The sequence below is a fragment of the Magnolia sinica genome, chromosome 14, assembly GCF_029962835.1.
Source record: "Magnolia sinica isolate HGM2019 chromosome 14, MsV1, whole genome shotgun sequence".
NCBI classification, from domain to species: domain Eukaryota; kingdom Viridiplantae; phylum Streptophyta; class Magnoliopsida; order Magnoliales; family Magnoliaceae; genus Magnolia; species Magnolia sinica.
In genome coordinates, this window is record NC_080586.1 from 61,481,670 (window position 1) to 61,503,953 (window position 22,284).

General features: G+C 40.3%; 1 protein-coding gene across 1 annotated transcript in view; it reads right to left on the reverse strand.

Moving 5' to 3' along the window:
* Positions 1 to 20,481, reverse strand: part of LOC131225889 (protein RETICULATA-RELATED 4, chloroplastic) — a 58,355-nt gene extending 37,874 nt beyond the window's left edge. The window contains exons 1-2 of the mRNA XM_058221496.1: positions 19,542 to 20,481; positions 5,511 to 5,579 (exon numbers count right to left, since the gene is read on the reverse strand). Of these exons, the coding sequence (XP_058077479.1) occupies positions 5,511 to 5,579; positions 19,542 to 20,063 (591 nt within the window). The 5' untranslated portion in view covers positions 20,064 to 20,481. The remainder of the gene's footprint in view (positions 1 to 5,510; positions 5,580 to 19,541) is intronic.
* Positions 20,482 to 22,284: the final 1,803 nt, after the last annotated feature.

Sequence of the window (22,284 nt, forward strand, 5' to 3'; positions counted from 1 at the left end):
AGTGAGCCACGTAGGGGACGCTCACTGGCTTTGCCTGGTCCATCGTATACTTACTCAAGGTATTCTACCTGTGATTACCAAAGCTTGCTCCTCTTCCGGTCACTATGAATATCAATGCCAAGAACCATCTTTGCAACTCACCGATCATTCATCTTGAATGTCCCAATTAACTGAGTCTTTAGTACGTTGATTCTAGATATGACATGATTGGCGATCTACATGTCATCAACATACAATTCCTGACTCACCATTAAGGAATCAAATTTTATACCACTGCCTAGGCGACAGGTCGTACCACGACCTCCTGTAAACTTTTTTCCCAACCCCTTTAAACTTCGAACCGCTCTGGTTACTTCATGAATAACAACACTTCCGATTTCCCGTGTAGAAGTGCAGTCTCCACATTCATCCTTTCAGCTCGAGATCGTATTGGGCAACCAGCGCCAACACGAATCTGATAGACACCTGCTATACCGTCGGCGTGAATATCTCTGAGAAGTCGATCCCTTCTCTCTGAGCATAATCCTTCATTACCAACCTTGCTCTGTATCTATGTTGCATCCTCTTGAAGATCCACCTGCATCCAACCGCTTTCCGGCCCACTAGAAGCTCCACCGGCTCCCATATATCGATCTGGTACAAGGAGTCCATCACATCATCCATAATCACCTTCCACTTCTCAGCACCAGTTTCACCTATAGCTATTTGAATAGTAGACGGATCTCCCTCATCTTTAACGAGAGCATATGCGATGTTGGAGATGTCCATGTACCTCGCCGATATCCTGCGATTATGCTGTGTGATTCTTCTCACAGGTGGCTGCTCCACCTGCTCTGTATCTCTATTCGCGTGTCTCAGCCTTCATGCCCTGCCCGCTCATGTGGTCATGCCTAGCATGCCACACACGTGCAGAGGTGGAATCTGCTACAGCCACTGCAGCTCCACCTGTTAAAGTGCTCCCGATCAACCTGTAAAGATTACTGAGTCGTGATTACCTATGCCCCTTTAGATACTTTAAGGGCACCATCAATACCCGTGAACTTGCACCCTATAGCCTCGAGTGCACCAAGAGAAATCAGACTCTTCTTCATGTCGGGAACGTGCCTTACCTCAGTCAGGGTACGCTGTCCCATCAAACATCTTGATGCGCACCGTACCAACAGCCACAACATTGCAGGCGCTGTCATTGCCCATAAACACCTGTCCACCATTGCACTCATTATAGCTGGTGAACCAACTCCGATGGGGAGTCATGTGAAAGGATGCCCCTGTGTCTAAAATTCATTCGCCCGTACGATCATTGTATGGGCGTCTGATCGTAGACACAGACAAGACATCACCATCACATCCACTCGATCCATCTGACGTGGCAGCCATGGCACAAAGCGACAAAAATTCCACTATGAAAACACAGATTACAAAGATAGATGACTTACCTGGCTTGAGCAATCCTCAAACCTCACCTTTCTCACCCCTTGAAACCCTAGAGCCCCCTTTTAGAAACCCTAGAACCCTTTTAGAAAACTTAAAATCTCTCCTAGTTCCATATACAACCCTTTATATAGCTTTAGAAACAAGTAGAACCGGAATAGGAAACAAAAATTGCAGAATCTGCGTTTCCGCAAACGAATCTGCGTAAACCTTCGATGCCATCGAACTAGCTTCGATCTTATTGAAAAATGACAAAAATAGTCTAGCGACCGGGGCTAAAAATCCCGAAAAAACTCAATGTCATCTACCGGCTTCGATGTCATCGAACTAGCTTCGATGACATCAAAGCTGGTTCGATGTCATCGAACCCTCATTGACAGATTTAAGACATCTGTCAGCAACACAAAAGAAGAATTCGCAGCCCCAGTAATGCACGATTGGTCTGCCACATGCAAGATACATGGCTTCATCATCAGAACAGCCAAAAAAAATTGCTTCTTGCTGTTTCAAGTGACCTCACTACCATTAATAAATCAACAGCACCAAGATGCTGAATACCTATAAGAAGCTGAACCAGTCCAATCAGCATCAAGATGAGCGAATAACCTATGATGTTGGTGCTTGAAATATATCAATCCACAGCCAGGAGAAGAGAAGATTCAAAGAATCCAATCCACTGCCTCAAAATACAGTGCCAATGGAAGTGCAATAACTGGCTAACAACACACCACATATGCAATATTAAGTTTTGTAACAGTAAGATCAGCTTCCCAACTAACCACTGATACATTTTTGTATCCTACAGTCAATCACCTTCATGACCATAGAGGTGATGATCTTGCTCCACGGCATAGGCAAGGGTTGAGCCCAAAGTTTTTTTGGTGCCTCTTCATAGGTAAGTGTACTTTCTTTGACAAATCAAGATATCCCCGTGAGATTGGAAACATTCTCATTGAGGATAAGTATTTGAGTGAACTCTGATTATTGATGTCAAACTAATAACCAAGATACAGTTAAAGCTCACAAATAGAGGCCATGTCATCGCAAGTAGTAACTACGTCAATGTAAAGCAAGAAGAATGGCACCAGGAAGAATAGTAGTACCTTCTTCCCATATGATCACAAAAATACCATATGATCACTACTACTGCTTTGAAATCTGATATTAAAGAAGATAAGAACAAAATAGCTCAATAGCAAGCCTGAGGAGATTATCTAAAACAATTTGTAGCCTCTAGAATCTGCATACTTTTCCAACTTTCACAGATTTTGAAATCCCCCTATGACCTTGTGGAGTTGGAAGCCAAAACTTCGGCCAAGATCTTATAAGGACCCCCAATTAGGCTAATCAACCGATAGTCTATCAAGCATTTTGCACCTTCCTTCTTGGAAACTAAGATGACGTATCAATGCCCTCAGGTAACCCCTCTCTTGCAAAAATTCAGAGATGAAAGACCATTCATTTGCCCCTGACATCTCCCCAAAAATCTGGAAGAAGGATATGGGAAATCCATCGTGCTAGGAGCCTTATTTCTGTCTAGATTATTGATCACTTCCACAACTCTACCTTCTCAAGGGGGGAATTTGGTTCACTCTTTTTAGTTGGTTTTTACATTCCCCAGAATTCCATTCCCTGCTTTTCCTCAAAAAAAACTTGCCCCAATTTTTAGCTGGGGAATGAGAAACCTAGAGAATTAAAACAGAGTTTTAGACTTTTCCCAGGTTTCCCCTGGAAACCCAGTGTATCAACCAAAAAAAAAAAAAAAAACAAACTTTAATATTTCCTCGGGAAATACTAGGCCAACTTTTACATTCCCCTGGAAACATAAACAGCAGGGAATGAATTCCCTAACAACCAAACAGCCTCCAAAAATACTTTCCAACCAAGCAGCCACTGTATCGTCAATTAGAACAAAAGATTGTCCATCTTGGGATGAGTCCATCCCTCTTCAGACAAGAAATCTGAATAATAGTTTGCTATCGACTGATAAATATCATTCTTCTCCTCTATCCTCTCCCCATTTACCATGAGGCTGTGGATCCAATTGTACCTTCTTACAGCATTAAGAAGTCCATGGAGGAACATAGTGTTTTTGTGGCCTTCCTTTAACCACACTGTCCTAGAAGTAGAACCACGGTGGCATTTGAATTCTTCTTGTTTCATATAGCTTTCAAACTGAAGCTTCAAACATGACACTCCAATACATCATTATTGGGAAGAGCCACTTCTTCTTTCCTACCACTAGCTTGAATAGCCTGCAACATTCTGAGCTTCTCCTTTGCTATTGAGCCAACATGGGATTTCTTCGTCCTTGATTTTTGCCTTTTCAGGAATCTGAGCTTCGACATAAGCCTGTGACCAACCCATCCCTCCACACTAAACAAGGCCCATCACTCCGACTTTAGGAATAAAATCACTTTCTTCTAACCACAGAAGCTCGAACCAAAAGGGCTTCAGAACCCCATGGTTGCTCACATGACTCTAGCACACCAGTACAGTGATCGGACACAATATGAGGCAGGGCATGTTGAACAACACCTAGAAAACCCTCTTCCCAATCAATAGAGACCAAGAATCTAACCTAGACATTGCGAGTATCTCTTACAAATTGGACGAGGTAAACTTGGCACCAATGAGCAAGGAGTCCATCAGATCATGGATTTGCACCCATATTGAGAAATCTGAGCTTCGACATAAGCCTGTAACCAGTCCATCCCTCCACACTAAACAAGGCCCGCCACTTTTTGACTTTAGGAATAAAATCGCTTTCTTCTAACCACACAAGCTTGAACCAAAAGGGCTTCAGAACACATGATTCCTCACACAACAGGATAGATTTCAAACATAATAAGAGGCAAGGCATGTTGAATAACACTCAGAAAGCCCACTTCCCAACATGGTATACAAAAACAGTTATGTAATGGCCATTACATAACGATAACAGCTATAACTGTTAAGTGTTATGGGGCTAAAACGGTCGTAACCGCTGTTACAGAAAAAATTTCCTGTAATGGCCCTGTACGGTCCTGAAACAGGATTTTTCAAAATAAAAAATGCCATAACGGCCATTACAGTCTGTATCGTAATGGTAAACTCATTGCTTCCCAATCAATGGAGATCAAGAATCTAACCTAGACATGGCAAGTCTATTTTGCAAATTGGACCAGGTAAAATTGGCACCAATGAGCAGGAAGTCAATCAGATAATTGATTTCCACCCATTTTCAGAAATCGCTGATGCTGAGAGCTGTTCAACTTTTCATGATGGTATCTTGTTGCATTGAAGTCACCACCTAAACAACACAGAACACCCCATTTGCATCTGATTCCATCCAACTCTTTCCATGTTTAAGGCCTGCAGCTTGGTTTGTTTGGGCAAACAGCAGAGAAAACCCAATAAAGGCCCAAACTAGTAGACTTGAAGACTACCTAAAGATGTTTGGACTTGCTACTAGTAAATAGCAAGTCACCATAGAAGTGACAACTGACATAAAAATGTGACTACATTATTACATAAACCATGTCGTTCACAGCCTAATATGTTTTTTATGAGCTCGATTAACTCATTTCTCTTCATATAATTTTCTTTTAAGCCTTGAAACCAAATTAAGTAGAATTTAACATCTCTAAAGGAAATTCCCCATGCACCCTGCAACACCAAAGCAATAACCAATGTTCTATTCCCCATTCTAGCAAAGGATTAACCGTCTCAATAGTTTATTCAAGATGTTTATTGCATCCTTCTGTCCTATATTAGTCACTATGGCAGGGGTGGACGGAATGATAAGCAGCCAGTCTGTTCATGAGATAGTGCTTCTTGAAATTACCGTTATAGTTCTGCATGAATCAAGTTAGTAAATAATAAAAAATAAATAAATAAATAAAGAAGCGACAATGCCTTCTTTTTTATTCTTTTCTTTTTTGTTTCTATTTTTCTTTTTTGTTGAATGGTAAACAGCCACATTGATCATCCAGTATTGATTATAAGTAATAGGTTATAACATTCAACATCTAAGTCAAAAGAAACAGAGAACATAGAAAAAGTTGTCATTAGATTCTTGAACATGGAAAGAAGCATACCACATCAGCGAAAACAAAATCGAGCTCTTTGAAAAAATTCTCTCTACGACGTTCCCATTCAGCAGCAGTCTGCAAAATGCAATTAATCCATATTAATATCATGCCCACAGATAACTAGATGCTTTGTTATATCTTCAAATAGGAGATGTGCACAAAATCACCACAAATCTTCTATTAGGAAAACCGTAAAAGACATGAAACTCAGAAGCATTCCATACTTTTCTCTATTAGCTTCGAAAACTTAAAAGATATTAGTAGATTTGCATAACCCTTTCTTTTAATATCTTTTAAGAGGGTCATAAGAACCCCAATGATGCTGACAGCCCAGCTTAAAAATGACTCTGCAAACACCTGTTCCCTTTCCAGATCAAAACAATCTCTATATTGCTTCAAATTTGTTATATTATACATACAGATTCATAGATGCTAACTTCCCCACCTTCATGGGGATGTTAGCAATGTCCACAAAATTTTCAATTGACATGGGGGACAGTCACTCATCTATCCAGGCTGTTCATTCAATCACACCACTAGAGGTAGGCCATGGTGCAAAAATCACATGTATCATATGATCATAGCCACCGAATCAATGGCACAAAAAAATAGACAGTCAAGATCAAGTGCACAACCAAAATATGTCAAATTATCATGTTGAAACATCTATGCAACAGGCCCCACCGTGGATTGCTTACAACTCCAGATAACCACTTTGGTTAGATGATGTTAACCATCCGATCTATTGCTCGTAAAGAACAGGCAGTTATAACCAGTATTTTAAATATCGATGATATCGGCCGATATGTCCCATGATATTTCTTGTATCCCACATGTACGATACAAAATGCACAAGTAGTGGGATATATCTCACATGTTCGATCCAATGAGCATTTTTTTTTTTTCGATCTTTTTTTTTTTCTATAAATCATGTTAAATCAAAATCAAGTTGTTACAAATCCATGTTTTTTCATGTTTTGCATGAAAAATCATGGATTGGGATCTTCGATTTTGAGATTTGGAGGAGAAGGACCAAGTTGCGGAAAATTTAAAAAAAAAAAAATCAATTTCTTGCAAATCAGTTGCAATCTGTGTCCAAACATAAAATCAAACATGTATGTAACCTGATTTAGTGATTCTTCTTTTGCTTTTGAATGTATTGAGTGTGTTTCCACGTCTTCTTACATTTATAAATTATATGAATAAACTTTGAATATACTTGCATCGATTCAGTTAGACAACACATAGATTAGGACCCCATACATAGAAAACCTATTATGTGCACTTGTTTTTTGTAATGTTTTAATTTGTAAGTGTGTATTAATGTCATTTTTAACAATCACTGAAATTTAATTGAAAAATTCAACCAATTTCCAATGTTTCCCCATGTTTCCAACAACAGTGATACATTACGCGATACAACCGATATATTCCATGTGATAACCGATACGTATGTATCCCAATGGTGCGATACATAACATGATACCGATATTTCGAACACTGGTTATAACAAAATGGCCAAAATTAAAAGGGTTAGAATCATTCGATCAGCATGATTTTTACACTATAGCCTACTCCTAGTGGAATGAATGAATGGATGCTCTAGATTAGTGATTGATTGCCCCACATATCAATTAAAACCATTGGGGCTGCCAATGTTAGCCATGTATGTGCAAGAGTAGTGTTTTCGGCACAGATGTGGTGAAAAGGCACTCATGGGGTAGCCATGTGGGGTTTGTATGACATCCAACCAGTCCATAAGCTATTGTGCCCACCATTGCTCAGAGTATCCTCGATATTATCCATATCTCCAACTCGACAATACCGACAACACTGGTAGCAATACCAATAACACTGCTAGTATCAGAAATTCCGGGTATCAACAATAGATCACCGAGTATCGTTAATATATCGTATTGCCAAAATTTTCGACTGTGTAAATTCTAGGTGTCACTTGTATCGCCAATGTATTGCCAAGACTTTCGACTGTGTAAATTCCAAGTGTCGCTTGTCTCACCATTGCATTAACGATATTTCGATAATATCACCAATGTATCGATATCGCGAAAAAACTAATTATTAAAAAATGTTTGGATGGATGGATGGATGGACAGATCATCATGCATGTGTATTGTGTTTATATGCTTATTTATACATGGATATATAATGTACGAATGCATTATGCATATTTGTATGCTTGTTAATTGGTTTAATGAGATTTAAGTGATTGTTGTGTTACTATTGGATTGATTGCTCATGACAGCACATACTTTTAGGAATAATCAACGGTTAAGATCCAAACTTCAATTCTCTCATCTTCAGTCTGCTGATGACATTCTTCTATTGTGTGAGCCTTCAACATAGTATGTCATGTGCCTCAAGATTATTCTAAGATGGTTTGAAGCAGGTTCCCATTTGGAAGTCAACTGGAATAAGCTTGAAGTCTTGGGCATCAGAATGGAGACAGGATCAGTGATGGATATTGCTCCCTTGTTGGGTTACAAGCATAGGTTTAAATAAAAAATTGTCTAATACAACTCAGTATCGCCCAAATCGAACTACAATAAAAACTCCCAACTTAGTCCAATTCACCCCTAACTTGGCCCCACTCTCCCCGTATTGGAATAAGTCAAGCTGAACCGAAGCAGGTGAAAGTCAGTCAGGGGCGAGTCATCACTTTGGTTTAAGAGGACTCAATAATATCTGCCCAATATAATTTTTCCGCTATGCTCCATTCTCAGTTGGGTCAGCAATTTGGATGTTCTAGATTGTTGTACTGCTATGCCATGTCTACAGCTAAAGAGTCATCACCATTTTTTATATGGTACTAAACTAACAAAAGATTCTAGCCCTTCAGTGTGATGGATGATATACAAGCATGTGGCAAAGCTTTGCATAGCTCTATTATTTTGAAGAGAAGTATCAGAGGAGAGAGGAGAGGAGATAAGAAAGAGGAGCAAGAGAAGAAGCAGAAAAAAGAAAGAAAAAGAAGAAATACCAAGTATGCTTCTTTTTCTGCATGCTAAGACCACACACTTGTGCAATGTCCAAGCATTCCATCACATCGACCACATTAATTAGAGTTTGTGGCCAGAAATCCAGGCCATTCCATCCAACACATGCAAGGAGGAACTTTTTTCTCAGTTTTCTCTAATATTTTAAGTTAGTAATTTATGTGTAAAGGTAGGGTGGGGTGAGTCGTCCAGTTTCAGACAAGTTTGCCAGTTCATGAACTGGACGAGTTTGCACTCATAACCAATATTTAAATCCTTGGTTGCAAAGTTGGTTCATTCCATCAACTTATCTGAGCCTTCCTCTCTGCACCGGGAAGCCCAATAAAAACTAGTGGGATCTAATAAAAAAATCGAGAAAAGATTGTCGGCAATGAAAGTAAAAATTCATGATTTGAAGGGAGAATTACCCTTATCAATGCAGACATTCTCGAACATGCATGTCTACTATATGTCTTTCTTTAATTGTCTGGCTAGATTGGTGAAAAGATTGGAGAAAATCCAAAGGAATTTTCTCTGGAAAGGGAGGAGAAAGGAAGTATTGTTCAGTGAAAAGGAAGATGTCTACAAATCTAAAGATAAATGGGATTGGGAATCAAATGACCTAGAACAAGGAACACTACCCTTCTCTGGAAATGGTTTGGAGATTCTCTGAGGACCATATGTTATGGAAGGTCTTAAGGTGAAATATGGGAGAAGTGGTAATGGTTGAATCATTGGACTAGGTTGGACCATTCAGTTTCAGGAGCTTGGAGAGCAATCAGAAGAACAGAAACTTTATTCAAGGAATTAGATACATAATCAGCACATGTTCCAGTCCACTTTTGGGAGGTATTTGGTGCTTCAATCAACCTTTCTCTTGCCTTTTCCATAATATTTATACATTGACAACCTAGGTATTCAAAAACAGTTACTTAACAGCCATTGTGTAACAGTAACGATGGAAACCATTATGGGTTAAGGGGCCAATACAATTTTAAAAGAAAAAGAAATATTGACCGTACCGGCCCTTATGGCCCACATCGTAACAGTAATTACAGTGGCCATTACCATTATTGAATATCCTGTTGACAACACAGAATGATATATAACTGGACCATCGTCTTTCCATGGAGGGAGTGCAGATCATTTGGAATATGACAAGTCTCCAACAAACATGATTTGGAAGCTTGGATTTCCTCCCAGATTTATTGCTTTTTGTCAGGCGGCTGGCCTAACTCCTAGTCAAATCCTGACCTTAAATCACTTGAGAAATTGATGAAAGATCATTGCTAGCAGTTGCTTCTTATGTTTAAAAATAGGGAATCCATCAGCCACGTCTCAATTCATTGCAAATTTACTCAGGCAGTGGGCACTCTTTTGAAGTTTGTTTGGCATGACTTGGGTGATACAATGGTTTTAAAATCAGTTAATATGGTTGTACCATAACTGTATTGGCCACCTCCATCTCGCGATACGAGAGTGAAGCCATCCATTAAGAAAAATGGGCCATATTGGCCGATACAGGCCTACACTCCATATCAGCACCTACAGGTGTCAATGGGCTGAGTTCGGGTCAGCCAGTCGGGATATGCAGGTACTCATAAGTCATACCTATGCCCACCAATGGGCATTGTACCCATAACCACGTCGAACCTGAAATATGCACCCATGCTTGTACACATTAGGGTGTCGGCAGTGTTTTCAGTATCTTGCGATATCACTGATAAACCCACGATATATTTGTTATCCTAGCTTGGCAATACGAAACCCAACTTTAATATCCATTTTCATGGTGTCATTCAATATATCGCACAATATTGCGATATATATTGGATATATCACGATATCATATAATATATCCACACTCCCCTGATGGGGACATCACGCGCACTCACGCCGCCCCCCCTACGCACGTACGCCAGAAGGAGGGCCCCACTGTCGATCTGAATCGATGACGACGTCCAGGGAGGGCCTCCTACCTAGAAGACGAAGTTTTGATTCAAAAGAGTGGACCCGTTAGTCAAGAAAAGCCCATTATGGGATCTCATGATCGTGGCCTACTGGTTAAATTGATTTCATATTTTAGGTTTTGCTTATTAATGTTATTTAGAACATCATGGACGCTTTAGATTTCTTTGATTAGTTTTTATTTTGGTTTACTTCATCGCCAAATAATAGGTTGCACACATGGCGCGAGTTTTGAGGTATAGAGTTTTCTTATAAATAGGCACCCCTTATAGCTTTTTTTTAATTGATTGAAGATTAATAAAAATTCTGCATTTTCCTACTCTCTGAGTTGTGAAGCCTAATTGGGTGCAAAGCCCTCGCTTCATCGAAGGGTTAACTACCGTGGTGCAAAGCCACATCTATCCCGATTCGCCCCCCATCCATCGCCATCTCTACTACCCATCTTCTATCATCCCTTCTTCTCATCTCACCCCATCATCTACACTTTGAATCAATCATCTATTGCAGCAATTCTCCTCTCCACAGCAGAATTTCAGAATCTGGCCCTACGGGAAGGCTGAAACTTCGGCGGAGCACCACGCACAAACCGTACATCGGATCAAGCTGAGATTTGGGGGTTTTAGAGTCCATCCCTGGCCGACTAGGGCCAAGGTGGCCTTTTTCTGAATAGTGGGTCCCACACACGTACGGCCGGGATCACACGCACGTGCGTCTGGGCCATTATTGTTGTCCACGCGTGCGGTACTTCTCTGGTTTGTCTCTCTCCTCTCTTTCACTCCGCTTTCACCCAAAATCCCTAAACCTAATCCTAAATTACTCAAATCTCCAATTTTATGCCCCTTTTCTTACCCCAAGGTTCCTTGATTTGAAATCGGTGAATCCCTTGGATTAGGGACTGATTACTATGCATGTGTGGATGATTATTTCTTATCTTTGAGTATCGTTTGGTTCATAATTTTTATTGATCCAGCCCCATCATGTGTAGGCCTGGACCCGCATAGATTCCCCTTGATTGAATGTTTGGACTTTCATGTGGGATATGGAATTTGTGTAATTGTTTCTGAACTAACGTGATCTTAAGCCTGAAATCTCGCATATCATATTTAATTTTCATGTCCTTCATATTTAATTTCTTTAAAAAAAATTCTTATATTTTGACAACTATATTGCTGAATTTTGGTTGGCACCCTACACTAAACATGGAATAATTGCAAGAATCACTAAACAAGCTGTCCCAAAAATTGGAGTTTATGATTAAGCGCTTGGAAATGGACGAATACTTAGAACAACTTGATGTGCGCATTACCCGACTAAAGACCATCGTCAGGACAAACCCCACCATTGGAGTAGATGTCCCATCTCAAGCAGGTAGTCTGGTGGATAGACCAATGAATGGAGTTGGTGAAGGAATCAATTATGGGTGTGCACCTGTGCACCCACCCAATGAGAGACATCAAGACCACTATTTTGAGGGGTACGACATGTGCAGCCTTGTGGCTGGAGAGAGTGCACCAGACGCTAGTGTAGAGTTACCCACTAAGGTCATTCCGATAATGGATGAGTTACGTGATGTCTTTCCTGATAATTTACCGGATGAGTCTCCCCTTAGGAGGGATATAGAGCACACCAGAACATGGGACACCGTTATACCTACAGCCGAGTTTGCGTTTAATAGTTCTATCAAGAAGTCCATAGGTCTCAGTCCTTGTGACGTCGTTACTGTTTATAAACCTGGGAAACCTATTGATCTTGTCCCTATGTCAGTGTCCCATAGGATGTCAGAGCCTGCAAAGTCTTTTGCGCATCACATTCATTCATGGCATCAAGAAATCAGGCAGAAGATCACTACTAGTAATGAACATTACAAATTTTCCGCAAACCAACATAAACGTTTCAAAGAATTCAATATTGGGGACGCTGTGATGGTCCGCATCAGGCCCGAGCGGTACCCTCCAGGGGCCGTTCGTAAGGTACACGCGCATAGCACTGGACCCTTCAAAATTATAAAACGAAACGGTCTCAAGCGTATGAGGTAGATCTTCCACCTTCTATAGGAATTAGTTCCACAGTCAACGTGGAGGATCTAGTTACTTTTCAAGGGACCACTAATACTTTATCCGGCCCTTCACCTACCCGTCCTCATTTCCTATATTTATCCCTTGAACCATGGTCCCTTCCCGACCCATTTTCCCAGCCTCTACCTACCATATCTACCCTTCCCGACCCATTTTTCCAGCCTCTACATCTCATACCTACCCGTCCCGACCCATTTTCCCAGCCCTACCTCCCATATCTACCCGTCCCGACCCATTTTTCCAGCCTCTACGTCTCATACTTACCCGTCCCGACCCATTTTTCCAGCCCTACCTCCCATACCTACCCGTCCCGACCCATTTTCTCAGCCTCTACATCTCATACCTACCCTTCCCAACCCATTTTTCTAGCCTCTACCTCCCATACCTACCCGTCTCGACCCATCTTCCCAGCCTCTACCTCCCATACCTATCCTTCCCGACCCATTTTCTCAGCCTCTACCTCCCATACCTAACCTTCACACACCCAAAAAGGAAATAGAGGATATCCTGGACCATCAGATAGTTTCAACGTTGGACGACAGGTTTCAGAAGTACCTAGTTAAATGAAAGTCACGCCCAGCTTCAGACAGCACGTGGCTCACTGAGGAGGAACTTTAGAGACTTGATCTTGACATCCTGGAGCGGTTCAGGAGTTTTATTTTGCCAGTGGCGAAATCTTCGCAGCCGAGGAGAATTGATGTGGACATCACGCACACTCACACCGCCCCCTATGCACGTACGCAAGAAAGAGGGCCCCACTGTCGATCTGGATCGATGACAACGTCCAGGGAGGGCCTCCTACCTAGAAGACAAAGTTTTGATTCAAAAGAGTGGGCCCGTTAGTCAAGAAAAGCCCATCATGGGATCTCATGATCGTGGCCCACTAGTCAGATTGATTTCATATTTTGGGTTTTGCTTATTAATGTTATTTAGAACATCATGGACGCTTTAGATTTCTTTAATTAGTTTTTATTTTGGTTTACTTCATCGCCAAGTAATAGGTTATGCACATGGCGCGAGTTTTGGGGTATAGGGTTTTCTTATAAATAGGCACCCCTTGTAGTTTTTTTTTAATTAATTGAAGATTAATAAAAATTCTGTGTTTTCCTACTCTCTGAGTTGTGAAGCCGAATTGGGTGCGAAGCCGTCCTTTCATCGAAGGGTTAACTACCGTGGTGCGAAGCTATATCTATCCCGATTCGCCCCCATCCATCGCCATCTCTACTACCCATCTTCTACCATCCCTTCTTCTCATCTCACCCCATCATCTCCACTTTGAATCAATCATCTAATGCAGCAATTCTCCTCCCTACAGCAGAATTTCAGAATCTGGCCCTACAGGAGGGCTGAAACTTCGGCGGAGTACCACGCACAAACCGTACATCGGATCAAACTGAGATTTGGGAGTTTTAGAGTTCATCCCTGGCCGACCAGGGCCAAGGTGGCCTTTTTCTGAATAGTAGGTCCCACATATGTGCGGCCGGGATCACACGCACATGCGTCTGGGCCATTGTTGTTGTCTATGCGTGCGGTACTTCTCTGGTTCGTCTCTCTCCTCTCTTTCACCCCGCTTTCACCCAAAATCCCTAAACCTAACCCTAAATTACTCAAATCTTCAATTTTATACCCCTTTTCTTACCCTAGGGTTCCTTGATTTGAAATTGGTGAATCCCTTGGATTAGGGACTAATTACTATGCATGTGCGGATGATTATTTCTTATCTTTGAGTATCGTTTGGTTCATAATTTTTATTGATCCAGCCCTATCATGTGTAGGCCTGGACCCGCATAGATTCCCCTTAATTGAATGTTTGGACTTTCATGTGGGATATGGAATTTATGTAATTGTTTCTGAACTAACGTGATCTTAAGCCTGAAATCTCGCATATCATATTTAATTTTCATGTCCTGCATCATCCCCCTTTATAAATTCTTAATGTATTGTGCAATATATCGATATCGAGTGCAACATCAAAAGAGATAAAAAGGAAACCGGCTCTGTTTTGTCTAGAAAATCAAATTTTCACAAAAATCTCTTTTAAAATAAAATAAAATAAAATAAAAACTTCTTTCTAGTAGATTGTAAGGTAATTTCAACCAGTCTGCTCTAGTTTGTTAGAAGAAAATCTTTGAAATTTCTCCAAAATCGCGATCGGAAGCTTCTTGGTTCTAGATTCTAAAAAGTTCGTGTTTTTTAATTTTGATTCCTTTTTTTTTTTTCCATTTTTATAGGTTGTAAATAGTGTCAAATGGTAAGAAATCCATGATTCTTCATGTTTTGCATGAAAATTTATGGATTGGGAGCTTTAATTTCAAAATTTCAGGGAGATGGGCTGAGTTGTGGAAATTTTGAGAAAATCAAAATTTTCTAATTTTTCCCAAATTAGTTGCAATCTTAGTGTCCGAACACGAAATCAAACATGTATATAACTCGATCTACACATTCTTCGCAATTTGGGATTTTTCCGAAAAGAATTAATTTTTTAATTTAAAAATGTTAGAAATAATTTTGTTTTCAAAATCCACAAGTATATTTCTAGTTTTCTACTTCTTCTTTTGCTTTTAAATATAATGCTTGTGTTTCCATGTCTTCTTACATTTATAAATTTTATGAGTTGACTTTGAATATAGTTGCATCAGTTTAGTCAGACAACGCATAAATCAAGACCCTATACAAAGGAAACCTATTATGTGTACTTTTATAAACTTTTTTTTTTTTTACTTCTAAGAGTGTATTAGTGTCCTTTTTAATAATCCCTGAAATTTTATTGAAAAATCCGACCAATTTCCCGATGTTTCTAGACAATGGCGATAAATTACACGATAACTGATATATCTCATGCAATAATCGATATACATTGTGCGATAACGATACAGAAAACAATGGGGGTCAGTTACCACCACTGGGTTGGATACCCACTTACGATTTGCAAAAATAAAAATAAAAAATCTCACCCACACATCAAGTGACCCCCCGCCTTAATGAGGGGATGCCCTAAAAATAAAAAATCAAATAATTAAGTGGACTAGACCATAGAAAACAATGGGCAACCACACAAAAAACTCCAAATTCATGAGGTAGCCATGATCGTTAGATCAGCCAGAACTTTGGGGCATCCTACTTTCATGATGGATCAAAATAGTATGGTATTATAAAAATAAAAATAAATATAAATATGAATATTTTAAAAATAAAAATAAAAACATACTACAACATTGTAGACGTACCGACTCCTTTTTTTAATGGCTTTATGAATTAAAGTGTTGATTAGTAATTACTAATTCTAATTGATTGAAGCATTGGGAATATATATATGTAATATATAATATGATTAGGTACAGGTATGGCTAGAGGTATACCCAACACCTAAGACAATTACTAATCAAGCTCAAATTAATAGAAAAACTCGCATCCACACCTAAATGGGGCCTATGTCGGGCTGGGATAAGTACCCATTGGGCATACCCAGCCCATTGCCACCCCTATTGGCAGTGATACAGGGCTGTTACATCCAATACAACCATAAAGACCTCATTCGAAATTTTTATTTTAAAATTTTATCTCATTTTTTAAATACTAGTTCTTCATTTCAATCAGGAAGGAAGCTTAGAACTAATTTTAGACCAGATCTAGACCTATTTTGAGGATCAAAGCACAAGATATGAGTCGGATTCAAATTCAATCAAAGTGTGCCATAACGATCGTTACGTAGGGGCATTGATGGTGCCTGTTACGCGATATGGAGGCACAATGAGCACCCCTTAAAAAACGACACTGTAACACCGTTACCCCATAATAGTTTTTTAAAAAATGGCTCCTTTTTTTCTTTAAAACCAACACAAATTGCTTCATTTTCCATTTCTCTTTAATTTCCATTGTTCTTGGAGTGATCCCATGCCATTTTTCACATAACCCGTACACTCTTTGCATATTGAAACACTTGATTTAAGCGATTTGGATAAATCAAAGATCCTTAGGCCATTTTGGGGAAATTCAAAAAAGATGCAAGTGTCCAATTTTTTTTTCTTTTGGAATAGTTGTAGGATGAATAGATATACAAATTCATGCCTTACATTAGTCAAATTAATCAGGTTATATATTTTTTTAATTTTCGGATGATTTTCGGGTGGATAGTGACTGTCAAGTAAAATCCCTCCAAAAACTTTATGTTTTAATATGTATTGTCAATGGTTGGAATAAATGTACAAATTCATGCCTTTGATTAGTAACGAAAACCTATTTTATAAATTTTTTGAATTTTTTTTATATTTTCGACAGATTTTCGGTTGAACGGTGACTACTAAGAAAAATGTCCAAAAAATGTTTTTTTTTAATATTGACAGTAAATAGTGGAATAGATTTACACATAAATGCCTTCGAGTAGTCATTAAAATCACATTTTGTAATTTTTATTTTTCCGCTTATTTTTGAATGGCAAAGGAAATTGATCATCAAGCTTGAGCGGAGAAAACATCTCTCTGATAGATACCACTTTGTATTTATGATTCCAAACTAGCATTTTGGTTTCAGGTTGTTAACCATGTGATATATGGCTCATAAAATATGGATGGTTGTAACACGTTGGCCCCATTCAAGATCATCAAAATGGTGTGACTCTCACACCATGCTTGCTCCCCAATGCTATTGTTGAATGAACCCTCCCAACTAATGATTGGGCATCCCCCCAGAGGGATACTAGCAAAACCCATGTACGTGTGCAGGTAGGTAGGTAGGTAGGTAAATGGTACTAGGCAGATGTGGGGCCCACATGATGTCTCCATCACATATGATTGGGCATCACCCCGGAGGGATACTAGCAAAACCCATGTATGTATGAAGGTAGGTAAATGCAATGTTTTAAATATCGTTATCGCGTAATGTATTGCACCCTTAGGATACAGATAAATATTGGTTATCGCATGGGATATATCGGTTGTATCGCTGTTGTTGGGAAACATGGGAACATTGGAAAATTGGTTGAATGTTTCAATGAAACTTCAGGGATTGCTGAAAAAGACATCAATAGACACTTGGAAATTAAAACATTACAAACAAAAAAAAAAAAAGTGCACATAATAGGGGTTTCCTTTGCATGGGGTCGTAATATATGTACTTTCCAACTGAACCGATGGAAGTATATTCAAAGTCTATTCATATAATTTATAAACGTAAGAAGACATGTATGGAAACACAAGCAATACATTCAAAAGCAAAAGAAGAATCAATAGATCGGGTTACATACATATTTAATTGTGTTTGGATACAAAGATTGCAACCGATTTGTGAGAAATTGAGAAATTTCATTTTTTCTCAATTTTCTGCAACTTGACCCATCTCCCCCAAATCTGAAAATCGAAGTTCCAAATTAATAAGTTTTCATGAAAAATATAAAAAATAATAGATTTGTAACCACTTGACACTGGTTTAACGTGATTTACAACAAAAACATGGATTGAAAATTGAAAACGCTCACTGGATCGAATAGGTGGGATATATCGGCAATACTTGTATGTTTTGTATCGCACATGTGGGATACAAGATATATCGTGGGATATATCAGCGGACATAGTCGATATATAAAACAATGGGTAAATGGTAGGGCCCACATGATGTCTCCATCACATCTAATCTGTCCATCAAATACATGACCCCATGTTATCCCTAGGTCCCAAAAATAAGATCAATCCAAAACTCAGCTAAGTCACAGCACAAGTAACAAGTTGGGAGGCAACGACCACCCTTGATTTGCACCAGGGCCCACCTGAGTTGCAAGCTGGCCTGATTTTTGGTCTGACCCTTCATCCATGCCAGATGAAGCGTTTGAATTAACTGGATTCCATATAAACAACACGGTGCCTCACGTAAATGAAGGGTGGGCATTGTCTCTCAACTTGTTCCCTGTGTTGTGGCCCACCTGATTCATGGATCAGCCTGACTTTTGGGCCCCAGAGGTAGCATGCGTTAATGCATTTAATAGACGTGTTAGATATCATGCATACATCACGTGGGCCCCATATGCCCAGTACCACCATAGCTTATGGTGGAACAGGTAGCACTGGAGCACGCCCCATATGCATGTTGTGCATGCAACTCTTCTTGTAGGGATGAAGCATTAGGTAGGAGCAAGAGAGTGGAAATTATTTTTCCCCCTTTTGAATGGTAAAGTGGATTTTATCCTTTTATAATGAAAGAAGAAAGTAAGACTGAAGCCAAAAAGAAAATAATAATAATAAATAAAAACACAAGCAAAAAATCAAAACAAAAGAAGAAAGTAGGATCGAATGTTAATAAAAGGAAAAACAAGGGACTCTTGAAAGAAAATGCCCAAAACCACTTGCCAAGAATGCATCAATTGCTGAATTTCTAATTCTTACTAAAGTGATTCATGAGCCAGTTGATCTGACCAACATGAGCTGTGTTTCGAAGCACTTTTAAATGAATCGAAATAATTTTGTAACCATCCACTGCATTCATATCAAGATATAAGAGGATTTAGCTCCAATTCCAAATTGCAATTGCATGACTTTCACTTTGGAATTGGAAAAGATGGTAAGCTACTTCCAAACTACAAATGCCAGGGGAAAAAAATCACTAGGATTGGATCTTTTCCTCTTTACAGTTTTGCATCCAAGCACAGACTAACCTAAATCAGGAAACAAATTCCTCACATTGATGTCCTCAACTTACTCGTGGGAATAACTTACGGCGATCAGGACTGCAATCTGTGGGCCATAATGTGAATGCTTTATATGATCAGTGTTTGGACAACTCCGATCATCCAGTGGTGATATTCCCCATTGAATCTGGCCTGTGGCTCTGTTTTGAGGGGTTAAGCCATTTCAGGCCACCGCAGGGACGGTTAGAACAGTCCAATCACCTTGCTTTTCGACATGTCGTGGCCCGCCAAATCAACAGTACCAATTGCATCACACAAGAGTCATGTGTACAATAGAGATGAATTGGAAGTGGGAATTGAGCATCAGAGTAACATTCCTAACTACCTTAGTGAAGATGCCGACGCCACATTCCATGGCAACTTTCGCCAAGAAGAGATCATCGGCCAAAAGACGCTCCTTAAATCCCCCGAATCGAAGCAGCCACCCCAAGACTGGCATTTTCTCCATCTCCGCAAATCGGTGCACGATCGAACCTGGGATCCTCCCTGCCTGGATCGCTGATGCCAAATCAGAAGGCAGCGTATCCAGAGACCGTCCGATCTCTGCAAGGGCCAGGATCGCCTCCGTCCGGTTCTTATCACTAGCATCATCTCCTCCTCCACCGCCACCGCCGCTGCTTCCATCATTTCCGCCATTGCCAACGTTCCCACCACCACCGGAAAGAACAATAATTGCCGGCCTTCGGCGACGATTCAAAGACCATGTGAGAGAGGAAGAGGAGACGGTGGATGATGAAGGGTGGGAGGTGGAGAAGATGGGGCAAGATGGACGGTGGTGATTTACTGTAGAGAAGCCGAAACGGCCGGTGGAAATAAGGTTGAAGCTGGTGGCTGCAGCTGCTGCCATGTTTGGTTGTTGTTTTTCCTTTCTTTATTTCTTCTTTAATTTTACTCTTTTGTACACAGGCTGTGGGTTGGTGGGAAGTATTCTATATTTTCAAGAGGAGAAAGAGATAGGCTCCACCAGATGGACGGTTTGGATTACCAGGAGATCCACCAGAGAGTTTTCAAGAGAAGGAGATGGACAGGTTTTTATTTTGGTTGGTGAAGTTCGGTTAGGTCAGAGAGAGAGAGAATCTATGGCACGCGGACGGCACCTACGGCGACGGAGACGAAGAGGATCAGTCAACGTTCAATCACAAAGTCCACACCAGTCGAGGTTTGCTAAGCCGACACGCGTCTCTACACGTGCCAAACCGACACGAGTGAGGGATCTGAACCTCAGGTCGGATGGATTGCTCAGACTAAAAGTCAGGTTGGTACATTCTTCAGGCTAGCCTCTAGCTTATGTCGGATGTGTAGCTTTGTCGATTTCTCTTGTTAGACTGGACGTTGATATTCTCTGTGGCCCACTTGATGTTATGTTCGGCCAGATATTTTGGGATGGGGTAATATGTAAGGTACGGATAACTCCATGGACGGCTCAGATATCACAAGCATACATCAGACAGGTACCCCTGGAGAGGAGCATTCGAGCGCGTACGGCGAGGTAAGTGTGAGCTTTAATACTCCGGAGGAGTGAGATTGATGATACGCAATCACATAGTAATTACTTAGAATTGCATACGTGGCATACAATATTGTAGCCAGTGGAGAGGTATCACGAACAGAAAATTAAGCTTTATTTAATCACCTAACTATCGATATCTTAAACATTTATTAAACGATTAAAAATGAAAAATATCCAACGGTCTGATTTCCACCAACAAGTGTTCACCAGTCAGAGGATAAGATTTTTCAACCAATAGGATCATGGGATTATGAGTTGGAACCGTGAATTGCCAATCTAATGAGTTGATATATGCCAAGTGTATAATTACAGAGCGCCCGCGTATCAAGCGTCGTACGCAGCCCGAGTAGCATGTAACTCCTCTATGTAGATACGGATTCCGTTGGAAGATAGAACTTGTGTGGCGATCCAATGGGATACCAAAAGGGACCCGATTAGGTGCGGCCGCTGCCTCACCCAACATGGTGCAACTCTGACCATGGGACCCACCTTGATGTATTTATTTTATATCCTCGACGTTCATCCGTTTTTCCAGCGCATTTGAGATCACGATTGCAAAAATAAAGCAGATAAAAATCTCAGGTGAACCACACCATTGAAAACTCCATAGAGTCCACCGTTGGTTGAACTTTTCTCCAACTTCCATCTGCAGTCGACAGAAGACCTCTAATCAGTGTCTAGGGTCATCCTGTGAGTGTGATATTCTGGAACGTTTTGTAGGGCCTAGTAGATGGACGACCTGGATCTGTTCTATGTAGGTCATGTATATGGATTTAGGATTTGCAGTGCTCAAACTTACGTATTTGCGTCTCTCGCAGTCACAGGCGGAAACGGATTGGCTACTCCCCTGCCATCAGCCCGGTGAATGATGGTCGGTGCTCCGTGGGACCCACCATGATGTATCTGTTTCATCCATTCCATTGATCCATTTTTACAAATCAATTTTAAATCTTGATACGAAAAATAAGAGGGATATAAGTCTCAGGTGGATCACACCACAGGAAAAGAATAGTGATTGGATATCTACCATTAAAATCCTCAAAAGGCCCATCGTACTGTTTATTTGACATCCAATATGTTGATTGGGTCATACATGCCCAGATTCATGGAAAAAAACAAATATCAGATTCATCCAAAACTTTTATGGCCCCCAAAAAGTTTTTAATGGTCTACGTTCATTCAAAACTGTTTCGTGTAATGTGGTCCGCTTGAGATGGTTGTATAACTCATTTTTGTTCTCATACCATAAAATGATCTAGAAAAACATAAGGATGGCATGGATGAAACACATACATCATGGTGGGCCCACAGCGCACCGACCATCAGCCACTGGCTAGTGGCAGGGGGAGTAGCCAATCCGATTCCCTCACGGACAGACAGGATACTTTATCTCCTTTCTCTACTATTATGCATATAGGAAGTGGTTCCAGGTTTGCTCCACCGATTGGATTGGGGCCCCTTGGCTACATTTTAGGACAATCTGAGCCATTCAGTTTGTGAAGCATTTTGTGGATTGGCTAGAACTAGAAAAACATAAGCATTGGTGATAATGACTGTC